This window comes from Asterias amurensis, chromosome 8 (genome assembly GCF_032118995.1).
Source record: "Asterias amurensis chromosome 8, ASM3211899v1".
Taxonomy (NCBI): Eukaryota; Metazoa; Echinodermata; class Asteroidea; order Forcipulatida; family Asteriidae; genus Asterias; species Asterias amurensis.
Window position 1 is genome coordinate 22,162,711 of NC_092655.1, and position 19,418 is coordinate 22,182,128.

General features: G+C 37.3%; 2 protein-coding genes across 8 annotated transcripts in view; one reads left to right on the forward strand and one right to left on the reverse strand.

Annotated features, from left to right (window-relative positions):
- Positions 1-78: 78 nt before the first annotated feature.
- LOC139940969 (copper homeostasis protein cutC homolog) lies at positions 79-12,272 on the reverse strand. 2 transcript variants are annotated; one of them, XM_071937377.1, is made up of 7 exons: positions 12,114-12,272; positions 11,508-11,567; positions 10,628-10,796; positions 10,085-10,125; positions 9,851-9,886; positions 8,752-8,913; positions 5,327-8,083 (listed from the first exon to the last, which is right to left on the reverse strand). In XM_071937377.1, the coding sequence occupies exons 1-7, from the start codon at positions 12,163-12,165 to the stop codon at positions 7,869-7,871; spliced, it is 735 nt and encodes a 244-aa protein (XP_071793478.1). In that variant the 5' UTR covers positions 12,166-12,272; the 3' UTR covers positions 5,327-7,868. The 2 variants fall into 2 exon arrangements, with proteins under 2 accessions (XP_071793477.1, XP_071793478.1); XM_071937376.1 differs by lacking the exons at positions 5,327-8,083; positions 8,752-8,913; positions 9,851-9,886; ... (1 more) ...; positions 10,628-10,796; positions 11,508-11,567 and adding exons at positions 79-829; positions 1,378-1,513; positions 2,005-2,315; positions 2,898-3,078 and having other exon boundaries at positions 12,114-12,236.
- Positions 12,273-12,531: 259 nt separating this feature from the next.
- The window catches only part of LOC139941087 (dynactin subunit 1-like), a 344,631-nt gene continuing 337,744 nt past the window's right edge, over positions 12,532-19,418 (forward strand). For all 6 annotated transcript variants that reach the window (XR_011786532.1, XM_071937510.1, XM_071937511.1 and 3 more), the window contains exons 1-3: positions 12,532-12,599; positions 18,834-18,957; positions 19,173-19,290. Coding sequence is in view for 5 of the 6 variants with exons in the window: in XM_071937510.1 (XP_071793611.1) it covers positions 18,860-18,957; positions 19,173-19,290 (216 nt within the window). In the remaining variant the exon portion in view is untranslated. The remainder of the gene's footprint in view (positions 12,600-18,833; positions 18,958-19,172; positions 19,291-19,418) is intronic.

The following is a 19,418-nucleotide window of genomic DNA, read 5'->3' on the forward strand; positions in this document are numbered from 1 at the left end:
TTTGACTCCACAAAATGGCCGACCGTGTTTCTTCGCGACGTATGAAGCATATTTGTGTGGATCATTATACTCTACTTTTAAATTATCTATCTAATATTTGCATTTCATAACAAACGGCTTCAAACGCTTTTCAAAGACCAACTCGACCGATCCACAAGGCATCCTTTAAAGGGATGATCTGTCTGCCGGAAGAGGGCGCAATACCAGAGGAAGTGTCGTTCGCCTTATGAGGGGACAGAATATCTGAAGACAGAATCTCCTGCCACAACGGCACTACGCCTATAAGAATCAAATGCACTGAAAACTGACAAACGGATTGCTTAAATTACATACCGTCAGAGCATCAATCTAGTTAAACTGTTCAGCTACAACAACTTGAATGGGCCCTTTTAGAAGCCCGGGCCTCGGCTCCAGATTCGGCTCAGGCTAGCTTGGCCCCGCGGCCCGCGGTTGTTTGGACAATCGCGAGTGCTTTGCGTACGCGGCGCGCGCTCAGCTGGGGGCTAGTTCAGACGAGAAAACGGAGCCTGAAGCCGAATCTAAACCCGAAGACTTGGATTCGAAAAGGGCCTGTATTGGAATCGGTTGTTAGATCTCACACCCCTTTCGTTGATGACCAACACGGTAGGCTACTCAGTGTTATTCCATCCTTGGGTTCATTTCTTTGCATACATAACCATGAACCACTTTGGGACTGCGATACTTCCAGTCTGGCCCCCGAGTGATGGTTGGAAGCGAGTCTGGACCCAGACCCACAAATCTTCTAAACATTCCTCTCGTTCATTCTCGGGAATTTTGGAAATTTGCTTCATTATCGTCTTGAAAAACACTGTCGAAAGAAACACAATACAACTACGTGTGTCAAATATCAATTGAAATAGGCTTGCAGCAGCAAAAAGGTAAAGCAACTCTAAAAACTAATATCGAAGTCTGATATAGCGCACGTATCTACAAACAAAGTACTCAATGCGGTTTAGTAGAATATACATTTATACCGAAAGATAGGTTATTGAAGTTATGAATTCGGAGACCCATTTATATAGCACCTTATATGAGTTTACAATGTGCTACGGCGCATTCAGCAGCCACAGCCAGGAACACAGGGGCGAACCCCTTCTCTTTATTTCGATAAGTGCACTTGGTTCTTTTACATGCGTTACACAACACATGGGACCAACCGCTTTACGTCCCATCCGAAGGACGTAGCAATAGTTAACGTGTCTTGCTTAAGGACACAAGTGTCACGGCTGGGGATTCGAACCCACACTCTGCTGATCAGAAACACCATAGTTTGAATTTGGTGCTCTTGACTGACCGCTAGACACTTCTACTCTGAAAGTAGAATGAAGGTTTCGAAATCAAAAAGTTACCACTTACATTTCATTTGCTTCTCAGATAGGTCTATGACGTGTTCCTGGACCTCACAATGGGCATTTGCATAACCACACAACCGGAGTACATCCTCAGTGGCTGGTATCGATTTATTCCACAGTCGAATCGCAGTTTTACAGCCCTAAAAGACAAATCGTACAAATCATTGAACTTGCATTTTTTTTTCACTAAATGAGTTTCATACTATTTTCTTCAAACGATACGCTCTAGATACGGCAGGTGCCCTCATTGATCAATCAAATCAGAAGAAAAAATATAAATAGCGCCACAAGCAAGAAATTTGGAAAGTTTTGGAAAAATTGCTTGTTATTTAAAATATTATTTTCAGCAACTGTGACGCTGCAAGGGAAATATCATTCACCTGAAATACTCGTGGCTGGTATCATCGAAGGCTCAATTTTCTTCAAATGTTTCTTATGCCAAAAACCAAGTTAACCTTAAAGATGGGAGCATTGATTGAAAATATATTCGTACTCTAAAGAAGGTCCTGTTTGGATCGAAAGCTTAGGCCATCTACCCGACTTAGTACGTATTACAAAATACTTATGTAATAGGTTGCCAATAATTATTAGGCAAACACATTCAAAAACCATACCACAAAATATACATAACCTTTGTGTATTGCCCCCATTTTATATGATCTTCCAAGAACCGATCCGCCTCAAATGGTACGAAGTTGTCATACTGGTTGTCCATGATGATGAGAGCTTCCCCTCCCGGTTTCAGACAATCACAAATGCTACCAAGTGCCTTGATGACGTCAGGAACCCAATGGAGAACATGAAAACAAATAGCTTTGTCAAATTTCCCGCGCAGATCAGGATTGTCACCGACAGTCTGTGCGTCTTCCAGCAGATACGTAATGTTGGAGGAGGAATTGTTTTTCATAGCAAAGTCCAACATTTCTTTGGACGGATCAATTCCTGTATAAAAAAAAAAACAATAGTAGTGTAAGCATGATCTTCTGGTATAAACATGATACCTGGTCTAGACTTGATTACAAGTCTGAGACTGCGGTTACTTATCTGCATCAGCCACGCAGAATTCTGGCGCAGTTTGCAATCACACGATCTATAATCTCGCAGTCTCAGACAGTAGACTAATGACGGAGATTTTTTACAAGAGGGCGCTGTTCAAACCAATAATGTATCGACTGAGGATGACGACTAAAGCCACGATCACAGGCTTGGAACCAAGTCTATACCTGGTCTAGTAGACGGTACGCTCATAAAAGAGTTTGATACCTTTTAGTAGGTCAAGTTTTTAACAATGACATGTCCCTATTGTAAATGAAGATGTATTGTTTACAATATTCCAGAAAAAGTTTCAGCTTCATCAGGCGAGTTATTTTCGTGAAATTGTTTCACTAATTCTCAAAAACTACTACAGCACCTCAGTAAGTAATATTTTACGGGAAGCTTTCTACCATCGATATCTTTGAACTGTGTGAGGTTAAATCTGTAGACGTTTGTAGTATTTGCCATACAAAAGTACCCGTAACTGACCTGTGACTTTGCCGACTTTGAGCGCCGTTAATTTGGTATCTTCACCGGTACCACATCCAACGTCTAGCACGGTATCCTCGAGTGAAAATGTCAGCTTCTTCTTGTTGTGCGTTATGACTGTATGTTGACTAATCCTGGCGTCGCCACAGTAATCACTGCTGGCAGAAAAATTCATCTTGGTCTACGAAAGAAACAGGCGACAATCTCATACATCAAGTGTGAACCGAATCCGTTCCCGGAGAGTGTCTAAAACCATAGAGCTAAAAAGAACACCGAGAAACGCCAACGACCCGTGTAGAACCGTCTAAACGTACTCCCAACTCGTGGGGGAAACGACTACAATCAAGTGCATTCGTAACGGTTGTTGCAGACGTACTCATCCCCATGTGTATAGTTGAGAATGACCTTTACTCATGATGGTCCATACTAACGGCTTGCGTACATTGTATTCATAAGTGCCCGAGGTGAACGTGCAACCTGCAAGGTCATAGCAAGGTCGAGTTGGTTGCAAATGTCAACATCAAGTGTTTACACACCTTCAAGTGGGACGTCAATATTGTTTCAATTTATGACGTTTAAAGGGAAGGTATACACGTTTGGTAGTCACTCTTTTAAAGGGACACATGACTTCAAAGGTCCTCCAGGAATGGAGATAACAGTCCCCCCCCCCCAAAAAAAAAAAAAAAAATACGTTAGCGGTGAGCACAAATTTTGGTTAGCCTAAGCCTACACTGGCAGCTTTTTTGTATAAAAGCATCTGCAGAATCATTTCATATTGGGATCTGGAAGGGCACATCGCTTTAATGGCGGTTTTTCTTTTTACTTTTGTCTTACCCTGGACGGCCCCTGCCAACAAACATTTATGTCCGAAAATTTAAATAAATAAATAAATAAATAAATATGTAATGTGGTTTGGGGAAAAAGATGAACAATTTGCCATGAATAATTTCCTGGTGTTTGCCTGATGGTAACAAATCTGTCTGGTAACTCCAAATGATTGCTACGAACACAAAAAAAGTGGTTCGGATAACCCACGTGACCTTCGTTTTTTTTTTAAATGCGTCAAAATGGCCAAATTTGATTCTTTTAGCAACTATTCTTCTCCATTCCTAGAAGACCTTTAGAATCATGTTTCAGTGTATTTTGTAGCCTAAATAGCCCAACGAAGCCGGTGTGTCCCTTTAAGAAAATGGTGGCACTAGTGTAGAACCATGTCGTGGTATTTTCAAGTGCGTCGATCCAGGCACAACCCATGATTTCAAAAAGCTGCAAGATCTTAAAGACACTGGAAGCTACTGGTAATTGTCAAAGACCAGTCTTCTCACTTGCTGTATCTCAATATATGCACAAAATAACAAACCTGTGAAATATTTAACTCAATTGGTCGTCAAAGTTGCGAGATAATAATGGAAGAAAAAAACACCCTTGTCACACGAAGTTGTGTGCTTTCAGATGCTTGATTTCGGGACCTCTAAATTTCTGAGGTCTCGAAATAAAATTTTAGTGAAAAGTTACTTCTTTCTTGAAAACTACGTTACTTCAGAGCCGCTTCTCACAATGTTTTATACTATCAACAGCTCTCAATTGCTTGCTACCATGCTATGTATATTATTATTTTATATTATTTTGAGTAAATTACCAATAGTGTCGATTGCCTTTAATAACAATAATAGTATTTAACTGTTATAAAACGCAATCATATTTACAACAAAAATAATATCAATGTAATTTACATAATTTATTATAAATAAATGCATTTATACTACAAAAAGTACATAACACACATCGGGTCAAGCTCAATGGCACAGTGTCATACTCACCATAGCTACATTGTCTCGCCAACAATAAAACGTTGTGTCCTGTTGTTAAAGGCCCCTTATGGTCGTGTAATTATTTACAAAGCATTATACACTATATGGCAGTACTATAAAACACTGAGACGTTTCACCATATGTTACACGAACACCTATTTTTTCCTTCTTTAACTAATATTATTATTAAAGGAACACGTTGCCTTGGATTGGACGAGTTGGTCTATAAAAAGCGTTTGAAACCGTCTGTTATAAAATGCATATGGTTGGAAAGATGTTTTAAAAGTAGAATACAACGATCAACACAAAAATGCCTCGAAATTGCGTGGTTTTCCTTATACTTTGCGAACTAACACGGTCGGCCATGATTTATGGGAGTCAAAAATTTGACTCCCATAATTAATGGCCGACAGTGTTAGTCGACGAGGTAAAACGAAAACCACGCAATTTTGAGTGATACTTGTGTTGTGTGGATCATTGTATTCTACTTTTTAAATATCTTTCTAATCATATGCATTTTATAACAAACGGTTGCAAACGCTTTTCAAAGACCAACTCGACCGATCCAAGGCAACGTTTTCCTCTACTTTGAAAGAATTTGTATGTATTGTAGACCTACCAGTGCAATTCAACCTATCGGTTGCCATACGGTACATCCGTTTTAATGTATTTTTTTAATGAAATAAACCAATTATAGGGCCCCTATAATATTTTTTACAAAATATCGTGAACAAAAATGAGAAAATAACGGAATAGGAATGTATAGTCAAAATCCAGGAACTGTAAGTTATATGAAGTTTGATAAAACTATGTACGAAATAGGAATACATTTCTACTTCAATCTGAACTCATAAAGCGTAGATAGTTATGTGCACGTTGTACAAAGTAGAAGACCATGTTTAACTTTAAAGATCTTTTATATGCAAAATTATCAAGAATTTTTGGTAATTTTGCATATAATTTTGCATAATATTATATTACATGCAACATTATCAAGAAAGATTATACAATAAAAGTCAATGTCTACTTTGTTGGAGAAAAAAAACAAAGTTTCACTTTTCAGTCATTAATTGTTTTAGCATGAAATGACCCAGTATTTTAAGGCAAAGCTTACCTTCAGTTTTTAAAACAGTATAACTGTTTAAATCCTATTTAAATGTACAAGTATGCAAATCAAACTAACTTGTGAAAATTTAATTTTTATTGGTCGCGTTTTTCAGATATCGCCTAAAAAAACCAGAGCGAATATTTCGTGCACAATCTCCAGAAACTTTACTGCAATAACGCTTCTCAGATTCAAATTTGCGGGGGATAAAAACTTTCATTTTAAGAGTAATTACCAAACGATACCATCTCCCTATTATAAAGTTTATCGCTGCTTAAGTTTATGACACCTTGTCTGTGTCATGTCCTCGCCCAAGTTGCCCAACTATGGTGGACTTGCTTTTCCCTGAGATGGTTTGACCATGGACTAAATTTGGGATTGGGGAGGGAGGCGGCAAGCGGCAATTTTTGTTTGTCGTACCACACGCTGGCCATCGTAGACACGCATAAGATATGTGCGCTTTCCCCGATCCCTTCACTGTTGACCCCGTAGACAGCATGTCGTACGAAAAAGAAGAAAAAAAATTTTCCGGCGGGCGCTAGTGGGTCACGTGTCCAAATAACTTTCTGATATAAAGCCTTGATCAGGATGTTCAAGAGGTAATAAGACTAAGAGGGCGCTGTTCGTTATTGGCGACCGGTCGTGTTGATGGGTGCACCCCACCCACCGCTAAATAAACACCTGTAGCATAGGGCCTACAGTGCATAATACTTATTAATTAAAAATACACGAAAATACTTTTAGAAGACTCACAGCTTTTACAGCAAAGGGGAAATTATTCATTGACTCTTCAACTATAATTCTATGCTCAATTTAATATGGGGAGTCCGAGTGCCGGTCGAGTTATTCACCCTCAAAATAAAAATACACCCAGTAATTTTCGAAACGTCCGAGCATAAATCTTTTAAAAATGTCCAGTACACCTGTTAGCGAATTATGACTACTTATTTCAGGGCCTATATCATCCAAAATACCTCAAGTTGGAAGTCAATAACCCCCAAGTCATAATTGGGAATTTGTTTTACACAATATCCCTTTTCTTTGGGTCTCAACAAATTTCTTTATGTGGAATTATTTTAATTAATGAGCTGCCGTTGATTTCACAAAACTCTTCCCAACTTAAACTAATCTTGTGACTTAGGACGAGTCCCAACCCTGCACTGTAGCATGCAATCCTAAGTTAGGACGAGTAACCCGTCCTAACTCGAGATAAGACGAGTCCTAACTCTTTGTGAAATCGACGGCAGGACGCTCTGTTTTCTCCTAATATAGTGGGGTGCACCCATATTACCATTGTGACACATGATATCGTCTCAGGCATTCAAAGATACGTTGAATAAGTCACACAACAGATATAAATTCAGTTTTATTGTAGAGTAAAAAACTATTATTATAATAGTTGAAATAAAGATACCTATACAGGAATTTTTTTTCTAAAGTAAACTGAAACAATACTCAACTCAAGCAGAAGAAGGAAAGAAAAACGCATTATTACAATCGTTGCTGGGTTTTTTTCTTTATTTTTTGGCTGGTTGTCCAACTCTTTATTTCTGATCGCCAAAGATGAGTACTCTTAAAGACAGTGGACACTATTGGTTATTGTCAAAGATTAGTCTTCACAGTTGGTGCATCTCAACATACGCATAAAATAACAAACCTGTGAAAGTTTGAGCTCAATTGATCGTCGAAGTTGCGAGATAATAAAGAAAGAAAAAACTCACTTGTCACACGAAGTTGTGTGCTCTCTGATGCTTGATTTCGAGACCTCAAATTCTAAACTTGAGGTCTCGAAATCAAATTCGTGGAAAATTACTTCTTTCTCCAAAACTCTGTCACTTCAGAGGGAGCTGTTTCTCACAATGTTTTATACTATCAACCTCTCCCCATTACTTGTAATCAAGAAAGGTTTTATGATGATAATTATTTTGAGTAATTACCAATAGTGTCCACTGCCTTTAACCGCTAGGCCATGGCATGCAACAGAAATCTCTGAATATAATGGATCCAGTTCTTCCTCATCTACAAATGAAATCCTCATCAAAGAATCAGTTTATCTTAGACAGCAGCTTGAATGTCTTTCAATGTCTGTATCAGCTCCTTATCGGCAAATTTATAGCTGAATTCTGGAGATTTAAGTGACGCTCCCATGGCAACTCTATTGTTTCTGTGCACCATTGAGGAATCTTCTGTACTTCGAGCTGAACAATGAAATTCACGTGCGCCACTCTCAGTAAGAATACGGTCAAGATTTCGCTCATTTATTCCTCCACCTCCAAACAGTACAGAAAAAGTAACAAAAAGTTAAAAATTAGAATGTAATAACCATAAAAAAAAATTCATTAATTTTTAGAGTGATTATCAAATGTATGCCTTCCCTTTGAAGGCACTGGACACCTTTGGTAATTGTCAAAGACCAGTCTTCTCACTTGGTGTATCCCAACATATGCATAAACTAACAAATTTGTGAAGATTTGGGCTCAATTGGTCATCGAAGTTGCAAGAAAATAAAGAATGAAAAACACCCTTGCACAAACCTTATTGCTTTGAGATACCTACACAAATACTAAAATACTTCAGGCCTGAAGCCTCTAAAATATTTGAGTAATAAATTACCTCTTTCTCAAAAACTATGTTACTTCAGAGGGAAGCTTTTTCTCAAAATGTTTTATACTGACAACATTTCTCCATCGCTTGTTACCAAGTAAGTTTGCATGCTAACAACTATTTTGAGTAATTACCAATGGTGTCCACTGCCTATAATGGGAGACTTTGGGATGCTAGGTGGCAGCAGACTTACCAGGTAAATTTCCTTTGTTTACGTAGTTCTGAGCGTGCGTACATGACCAAGAACAATGGATTTTACCTGGTAAGTCTGCTGCCACCAAGCGTCCAAAAAGTCTCCCATAGCTTTCTGAGCTTAGGATTGAGACCTGCTTACCTGGCATCACAGTGATCCTGTTTTTAGCTCGTTGAATGATCTCTTTGATTAGTGGTAGCCCCTCAAGAGCTGAAGTCTCCTGACCACTGGTCAACAGTCTCTCAAATCCCAAGTTAATGATGTCCCTTAGTGAGGTATATGCATTACGACACATATCAAAAGCTATATTATGAGACACCCATTAGAACAATCAGAAATGACAAACAAGCATTCATGGTATATTAATTTTGGTTTTACCAATTTACACCAATGTGTGTTAGCATCGTATACTCAGTACTTTCCCCGATTTCAGTAAAAAAAATCACCTAGGCATATTACTCTGGTGGGATTCGAACCTATGACCTTTGCAATTCTAGAGCAGTGTCTTACCAATTAGACCACTGGTAGCTAAAGGCAGTTTGAATCCTTTAGAATTTAGCAGCGGGTACCGCAACAATTTAATAGATGGAAATTTGCAAAATTTATATTCTTTATGCCGGATGAAAACTTCCATCTATTAAAAATATTCATGGTAATCATTCATTCATTAGCAGTTTAATCTTAAAGGGAAGATACCCAGTGGGAAATTACCCAAAACAAATATTAACTTAAAATCTGACTTGGTAACAAGCATTGGAGAGCTGTTGATAGTATAAAACATTGTGTAAATTGACTTCCTCTGAAGTAACGTAGTTTTTGAGAGAGAGATAATTTCTCACTAAAAAAATAAAAGACTTCTACCTAGAATTCTTTTATTCCTGTCTGAAAGCACACAAATTCGTCCATAACAAGGGTGTTTTTTCTTTCATCATTTTCACGCAACTCCGATAACCAATTTAGCTCAAATTTTCAGGCTTGTTATTTTATGCTTCTGATGGGATACACCAAGTGAGGACACTGGTCTTTGACAATTACCAAACGTGTACACTCCCTTCAAACAATATTTCTCCTGTGGTGGCCCAAGGGTTGAATTGCAGGAGAAAAAATACAAAAATAAAAAGGCAGACAAAATTAAACAGTAAAGAAACAATGACAGTAAGAATTTGTAACAGTGAGAAAAGTTCAAAGTTCAAGATATGGAAAGATTCTTGGGAAGAAGTCATTTACTAAATTAACGTACCTCTATGAAAGGTTACTGGAAGGGGTCGACAAAGTTCTGTAAAGAAATAAAGAAATTGTATGATAATTAGCCAGATCATTAGACATCAATCACAAATACATAAATTAAAATCACAATTTTTCTTTCTATCGATTAAACGGTGGGTTATTTTAGCTCAGACAAGTCATAAAGAGGGAACAAATATATGCAAACAAACATGGCAAATTTTTTGAAAACAATTGACGATTATCTCACCAATAAACTCTTTACAAATCTGATGATCTACATCGCCAGAGCTGTAAAAGAAAGAAACAATCATTAAAGTGAGTAATGATGTAAAATATGTTTATCTGAGAACAACTTGTTTTATTTGTACTTGTACAACTATTTATACAGGGCCCGCATTATCAAATTTTCTGAAAATAGTATAATAACATTATAGCCTTGAATTCAAGTCCTGGTGGTTAAGTCATCAAAGTGCGGGTTCGAATCCAGACCATGACACTTGTGTCCTTGAGCAAGATGGTTACTTTAATTGCTTCTTTTTACACAGGGGTATAAATGGGTACCTGTGAGGGTAGAGGTTGACATTTTGTATGAAAAAGCCACTACCGCCATACAGCAGCTCAGGGCTGAATACTCCCCTAGGGAGCTGAGAAAGATTAAAGAAATGTTAGTGGGTGTAGTGTAAAGCGCATTAAGACGTTATTGTGAAATAAAATGCACTTATAAGAACTTGTATGTATTATAATTAACATCATGTCTCATGCAACATGTTGAAGCTTCTTCCTCGCTCACCTTGTGAGGGCGCCAAACACAAATCCGTCTGCACCATTTTCCTTACAGAGTTTGATGTCTTCTCGAATGACATCAACCTCTTGTGAGCTATAAAGGAAATCTCCTCCTCTTGGACGAATTAAAACAAAAACAGGCAACTTTATCGTGGATTTCACTACTCGCAGTAAACCTGATAAGAAAGCAGAACCACATGAAAGAAAAACTGCTGAAGTCTTCTCTTTAAATTGCTCATTTGTCCGGAATGACAGTGAGTTTTGATTTCAACCCTTAGGCCTACATGAAAGGTTTGAACCGCGATATGCCCCAATTCATAACTTTACTTTTTTTCACAGGTAGTCAAAATTGCTGTTGACAACGTTATTCTATTTCAAATAAGGAAAATCAACTTTGACTATGCTGGTTTCTGAAATTGACCCCAACCCTCGCAAAACTTTGAAATTTCCAGATAATTTAGGATTACGCACAAAGAAAACTGTCTTATCCAACGGGCAAAGTATACCAATCTTGAATTGTTATACTCTCCTAAAAACATTGCTGCTGTCCTGGAGAGGGCGAGTTGCAAAATCCATTTGTGCTCTTAACATGGTGCAATGATCATAACCCTCCATCCTACCATGGAGGTATTTCTAACTCCATGATCCTACTGACGGTCAAAGGATGGAGGGTTACGATCATCGCATCTTGTCTTTAGACTTTAAAACTAAGTCAATACAATCCATTTTTGCGCTTGGTTACCATAAAGTGGATGATAGTGGAGAATTGAGGTTGCATGCAGGCAGGTGAACCAATTGAGAATCTGAAATGTTAACATAAATTAGTTAACGAAAAGTTACGCTAACAAAAAGTACATGTTTGAAGTAAAAGTTAAAACCGGACTTACCAAGACTTGGGGTGATGCCCCCTTCGGCTAGACTTGCACAGAGTTCAATTCTTGATGCTCCTGAATTTTTGTTTCAAGCAATACAACTGGGGTCAATATTATTATAAATAAAAACAAGTAGTAGCTATAAATTCTACCTCCATGGACTCAGGGAGTAACCAGAAACTCGAGAGCAGGGCTCAATTTCATAAAGTACAAAAATTTGCTTAGCATGAAATTTCTTCCTTGATTGATAAAAAAAGGATGGGAGGATTACCAAACAAATTTCCACTTGTTGCTAGTTGCAATACTGTAACCCTCTTCCCGACGGCCTGGCGGTCGTCGGGAGGAGGGTTACGTTATCGCAACTAACTTGTTGCATATTGCTTGTTACTGGTGTATTCTGCTGTTGTTTGCTTATTTCCGTCCTGAAAATGATGTGGAAAGTTGGCTGGTAATATAGCTGGTAATCCTGTTTTCATCAAGGCAACAAATGCCCAGGATACCAAACAAGAAATGTACCATGAATTGGACAAATCAATAATCATGTTAAACATTATCTATCATTATCAAGCAAGAAGGATTTATATTAACTTTACAATTACATACAAAGACGACCACACTTACCACCCCTTTCTGCTTCAACCGCAGAACGCACTGAGTCAACACAAACTTCCATTAAGACAAATCGTTGTTTACAATACACCTTTTTTGTCAGTAGTCTGTTTGGTCTGAATTTCGTTTGATTTAGTGTCTAGTGAGCATGTGCTGTTGTTGTTTTGCTGTATTTTTTAACACCGTCTTTTAAAAATAGCGCCCTCTCGTAATCCGTAATCTGAGCGATTTTGTTTTCTTCCGGGGGGAACTCAACCTTTATTTTGGTATATCATTTGTGTGTATTGCTCGTCCCCCCGAAGCAATCAAGTACAGGCATCCTCATTTGTATCAGTGAAAGCGTTTCTTGAATACGAGGTTAATTTTTTCTCTCTATAGTCTGGTAACTTTCACTAGGATCCGCTTCGTTCATTGGAGTGTAGTTCAGTTACCGCACATGATTACGAGGACGGGGCGGACAGTAATTTTTCTCTCAAATAACCTGGAATCTTCATTCTGGTAATTATTGGTTTTTTGTTTCCTTCATTTTAACTAATCAAATTATTATCTGGTTAAAACTATACAAATTTTTGAAGCTGTAAATCATTGCATTTTATTAACAAAACACCGTATACTTTTGTGGCAAAGGACCAGTCCTAACTAGACCTAGTATTTAGTTAGACCCAGTAACTGGGGCGCTGTACTCCTTTTAAACAATTTTTGACTTCATCTGTCGTACTAGCGCCCCAGGGAACGGCACAGAATTTTAACGAATACCCTGTTTTTCGCGACACCCAGCCACAAAAAATGCCTCAAAATGACAAAAAGACCAAACAAACTAGCTCAAAAATCGCCTACTCTATTCTCGATACGTCTAGGATGTAACATCAGGCATTTAATTGTACTCACGATCATTTTTTAAACTCCAAATCGATGATTTTTAACTCCGCATCGTGGAGCGATTGACAAGTCTGCGATTTTCGGATGTGTATGATAACGAAACATGGCGTCGCGGTGTATAGATCAGGTGGTAGTCGCATCACATGTCTTCGGTTTGCTGGTGACGCGTTGTGGGTGGATGTCCATCAACGGCTGTTTAATGCTACACTTGTTACAGGCGTTGCAGCGAATGCTATACATTGTACACTGGGATGGGTACAGGCGCTGCAGCTAGCGAGTGCCCACGTGCGTTCAATCATGAGCAACGTAACTTACACGGTGCCGGGTTGTTGGAAAATTATCAGAAAGGGGGTAAAAGGTTCTCAGAAAGGGAATATTGTCTGAAAGAGGGGATGAAGTCTGCTGGTCTGGATTTTTCTGGTCAAAAATTGTTTAAAAGGAGTACAGCGCCCCAGTTACTGGGTCTAGTATTTAGTAATCCAACATCACTCATCATCAGCAGCAGCGATTGGGAACAGTTTTTTAGTTGACAGATTTTGGGTCGGTGTTTACACTTCCTTTTTGGCCCACTTGTCATGTCTGTGCCCAAGATCTGTGCCACAGAGAATGCAAAGAGAAGTGGGGCTAACCATGGATGAATAAGAACACTTATTCCTCCTCCTTGACCTTTTGGGCTAAATTCAACTGACTCTGCTCTGTGCTGTGACAAGACTAGAAAAAGAAAAAAAAAACTAGACCATCCCATTCCCAGTAAAGACTTTACTAAGTTACCATTTATAAGCTAATAATAATATTGGTGTGATTTTTGTTTTCGGAAGTAATTTAGTATTCGGCCACAACTTTTGCATTAATTTTTATGAATTAAACATCATAATTTTTTTAAGTAATCAATGAGTGAAAAAGGGGCTGTCGGATATGGAATGTTTTTTCTAATTTTTAAGATTCATATATATAAATTCAAGATTTGTTTGTAAAAACAAAGTTTTGACATGTACCCCTTTCTTCATACCTAAACTTGAAAAAACATGAAGGGTTAAAGGAACACGTTGCCTTGGATCGGACGAGTTGGTCAAAACAAAAGCGTTTTTAACCGTTTTTTATATAATGCATATGGTTGAAAAGATGTTTTAAAAGTAGCATACAATGATCCACACAAGTTTGCCTCGAAATTGCGTGGTTTTCCTTCTACTGTGCGAACTATCACCGTCGGCCATTTATGGGAGTCAAAATTTTGACCCCCATAAATGGCCGACGTGTTAGTCGACGAGGTAAAAGGAAAACCACGCAATTTCGAGGCATGTTTGTGTGGATCATTGTATTCTACTTTTACAACATCTTTCTACCCATATGCATTTTATAAAAAACGGTTACAAACGTTTTTCAAAGACCAACTCGACCGATCCAAGGCAACGTGTTCCTTTAATGAAAATTGAAAGGTTCCATAACGATTTGAACATCAAGGGTTAATAAATAAAATTTATATATTTATTTTATGTTTTCTTTCATTGAGCTGTGTACAAATAATGCCTGCAGGGAGGGAGTCCATGTACTGTGGCTCTTAAAGGCAGTGCAGTGGACACTATTTTTGGTAATTACTCAAAATAACTGTTAGCATAAAAACTTACTTGGTGTAATTGCAACGAGCAATGGAGAGCTGTTGATGGTATGAAACTAGGCCTGGGCGAATTATTCGAATATCCGGTTAATGGCGAATAGGTTTTCCTATCCGTAACCGCGAATGCCTTTTTTTTCTTAACCGGATATCCGCATAGGGCGCGAATACCTATTTACAAACCGGATAATTCTGTAATTACAACCGAGTAACCGGATATTCTTTAATATCCGAATATCCGCAGACGTCGAGCGACAACTGATATGAATGTTTTGTCTGAATTCTTATGAGACTTCTATTAAAAGACAGCATAAAACATCATAAATTAAGTATTTAACTATGCTCACCTCCGTGAAGAGTTAAAACAATGACATTTCACTTGTAATTTGTTCAAAGATTACAAAAGTTTTCCTTCACGTAGAGTCAATCACGATCAAAACAAAAAGCAAATCGCCATCTTTAAATTAGATCCGGTCATTTTTATGAATGAACCGAGTGACACTGTCTAAAACTAATATCAATCCGCCCATAAGATCTCATTCACAAACGAACAGCGCCCTCTAGCGGCAAAAAAAAAAAAAGATTTTTTTTTTTTTTTTAAATAGCGCCCTCTTGCGGCGAAAAAGCTATTCGAATATTCGGTTAATTTCGGATAGTTGGCCAGCGGTATCCGAATAACAAAATTTCACTATTCGCCCAGCACTATATGAAACATTGTGAGAAACAGCTCCCTCTGAACATTATGTCCTTACTCTATGCTCTGTAGTAACGTAGCTTTTGAGAAAGAAGTAATTTCTCACAAAAATATTTGATTTGAATTCAAGACCTCAACTCATTTGAGGTCTCAAAATCAAGGCATCTGAAACCACACAGCTTCTGCGACAAGCGTGTTTTTTTCTTCCATTATTCATCAACCAATTGAGTTCAAATTTTCACAGGTTTGTTATTTGATGCCTATGTTGGGATACACCAAGTGAGAAGACTGGTCATTGACAATTACCAATAGTGTCCTGTGCCTTTAAATATAAACTTGTGATGTCTTGTCACACTCACAGGTTGTTTTGTGTATACCTAAGGCCAAGTAAAATAAATAACATGTTGCTCGTCCCCGCCCGCCTCGATTTTGGCGGCCGCACCAATTTTATTGTTATATGTTATTTAAAAAAAAAATTAAAAATAAATATAAAAAAATTAACAAAAATCATGGAAATCAACTGACATATAATTGATAGCTATGTCAGTTGTACCCTTCATTTTTATTGAGCAATTTCATTATCTTTCTTACGTGTAGGCCTACAAAAAATGCTATCACAACGCATAATGAGAAACTTGGTACTTTGAAACGTTTTGCCCTTCACGTTTGCATGCCACAGTTCTATACACCAGGGCGGGATGCCACACACACAGACTAACTTTGGAGCAAAAGCAAGAGTCTTTGGAAAGAATAACAATGTATCAAAATAGACACAGAAACACACACAGAATTTGAGGACATACAGTAACATACTCATAAAACCATAAAACCATCTTCAAATACGATATGGCGGCCATCTTAGACGGGGTGGCCGTCTTGAAAAATTAAAAAAATAAATAACAAATAACAAGGACCTCCCTCACCAACTTTTTCAAAAAGTTTGGACGAGCAACATGTTATTTATTTTACTTGGCCTAACTCTATTTTTATAAAGTCTTCATCATATTTCTTAATCAGACCAAGAAAAACAGACAAACCAATTATCAAAACAAAACCAAGGATTTTCAGAAAACAACACCTTAACAAACAGACAATCAAATGAAGAACAAACAAAAACCACAGCAACAACAAACAACCAAACAACACAAGAAAACATTGGACAAAACAACACTGGGGAACACACATCAGACAAACAGGGAAAACTGAAAGTATGAGATAACCTTTAACTAAACCTTGCTTTTTTCTATTGATTGAGTATTACATTTTATATTGAATGGTACTAATGCATTAGACTAAATTGATTGGTCGTATTTAGTCATTGTCAATAATAGTCATTGGAAATTGTTGACATATTTGACACCTTTATGCTTTGAAGGTCGTTGTGCAGCTGTCACTGAATTTAGTCAGTTGCATAAAAATGTGTACTTCACACCATTACATTGTACATTATTGTACACTGTGTACATTATTGTACACTGTGTACATTATTTTACACTGTGTACATTATTGTACACTGTACATTATTGTACACTGTGTACATTATTGTACACTGTGTACATTATTGTACACTGTGTACATTATTGTACACTGTGTACATTATTGTACACTGTGTACATTATTGTACACTGTGTACATTATTGTACACTGTGTACGTTATTGTACACTGTGTACGTTATTGTACACTGTGTACGTTATTTTACACTGTGTACATTATTGTACACTGTGTTTTTGTACATGTACATCAGAATACATGCAGGTGTAAATAGGCATAACCAAACACTTTTATTATTTTTATTAATGTTTTATTGTCACTTGTAAAAAAAACGAATATTTGTATAGTGAAGTGCGTTTTGGTTTTGTGTTTCTAAAATAATACTTCATGTACAATGTACAATGAACAATAATGTACACGTATTATTCGACTGCATCGTACACTAACAAAGGTCAGTGATTTTGCACTGTACAAATGTACGGAATGTTTTTGTTAGACGGTACTTTGATTGTAGAGGTTTTGATTAAAGACAAATTGATTACTGCAGTCCTGGAATTTCATATTTAAAAGGGCAAGGCCATTTTCATTTTGCAAAGAGCACTTCCATTGGAAAATCTTAAAGTCAATGGGAAACTTTCGAAGGGGCACCAAGTTATTACAGGCCTGTTAGGGTTTTTTCTACCATGCTATTCATTCAGGCCTTGAAATTCACTCTTGAAGAGCCACATCAATGTTCTCTAATTAAGGCGCACTTTTAGGGATGAAATGTGAGTTTGTGTTGGAACCTTGCATGGGGCGCCTCAGCAATTGCACAGGGCACCCATGGCAATTGCTGTGGGCTATTGGGAGGCCTAATCATTCAAGACTATTTAAAATTGCCTGTAAACAATTAATTTCTGATTATATTCAGAATTGTAGTTCATTCATTCATTCATTTCTTTTATTTTTACCACACACAAGGAAAAGTGATATAATTTACATAACATTATATTATAATGATTAAGGAAGACATAAGTACAATAGGAATTTGTGTAAGGATGGAGGTCTCCAAGAAGCATCTTGTCGAGTAGAGACCCCACTCATACAATAACAAAACAAGGAACAATACAACAATATGAAAATATTACAACTAAATTGGCATAGCTAGTATATAAAGTACACTTGGGGTTGGAATAAAGAAAGTCTGCTTATAAATATTTGCTGATTAATTGAGTTTTATAGTTTCTGCTTGAATAAAAATAAACTGTGTATTTTTTTCAAAGAGGTATCCAAGGAATTCCAAAGCTTAGGCCCTTCACGTTTGACACTTTTTGAAGTTAGTGTGGTACGAGCACATGGTTGATGAAAATCAGTAGACTGCCTAGTGAATTGAGAGTGGATATCTAGATTTTTTCTGAACATTGAACATAAAGTGTTAGGCAGTTTTTTATTGATGCATGAAGATCCTAAGCTGTAAAAGATAAATGTCATTGACTTTAAGTGTTTTGTGTTTATGAAATAAAGGATTGCTGTGAGCCCGGTAATCAGTTAAAACCATCTTCTGACTGCATTCTGTTCCTTATTATAAAGCCTGTGAGCACAACAACTCACTAAACACAGAATACTATTGCTTAGCAGAATCGCCAGCTCAAATTACATTATGTTTGCATTGATGTGGCTGGTGCTTGACTCAATTTTTGCTTAGGGAAAAAAACTTGTCAAGCAGTATTTTCCTGCTTAACAGCTTTAAGAAATTGAGCTTTGACTGGAAGCCCTCTGTATCTTTGGCTACACTAATTTACATGTTTGCTGTATTGTTTGGTGTGTTTTCGTTTATCTTTTTAGTAAGACTCTGCTATGGTTTAAACTTGAGGCCCTTAGAGGCCATTCAAAGTTCTTGCATTTAAAATAAAAATTAAGAGGAATGTATAATAAAAAAATAATCTAATATTGATTTGACTCTTTTTTTCAGTTCCTTTGTAAACAATTAATTGACAGTAAACAGAATTCAGGTGTAGCCTAGATTTGATTTTCTTTTTAATTTTACCTTTATTTATTTTTTATATTTGGTCACAGATTGTGGGAGGCGTTGAGAAGTCAACATGGCTGAGAAGCCAGTTAAGATCGGGTCAAAGGTCGAGATTACTGGCAAGGGACTCCATGGGAAGGTTGCCTTTGTTGGTGTGACGGCCTTTGCAACGTAAGCTTCTCATCTCATCGTTGTTTAATTATAGAATTCCCCCAAATTATCTCATCCAACTCTGTTTATAAATGCAATCCTTGAACTTTGCAATTTTCCTCCATGGTAGGGGCACTTCTATGAGATAAATGTTAATTCGTGTTGGAATTTAAAATAAAAACACTGAATATTCTCAGTGAAATCTGATCGTGTTTTGAATTGATTGAAATTGACAGCGGGAAATGGATTGGTGTAGTCTTGGATGATGCCAAAGGGAAGAACAATGGAGTCGTTCAGGGAAAGAAATACTTCAATTGTCCGGACAACTATGGTATCTTTGTACGCCAGTCTCAGGTAAGCTACTTCTAATAATAATAATAATAATAATAATAATAATAATAATAATATGAAGCATTTATATAGCGCTCTACTGAGAACAGGGGTGGATTTCACAAAGGTAGTCCTAACTTAGGACTAGTCCT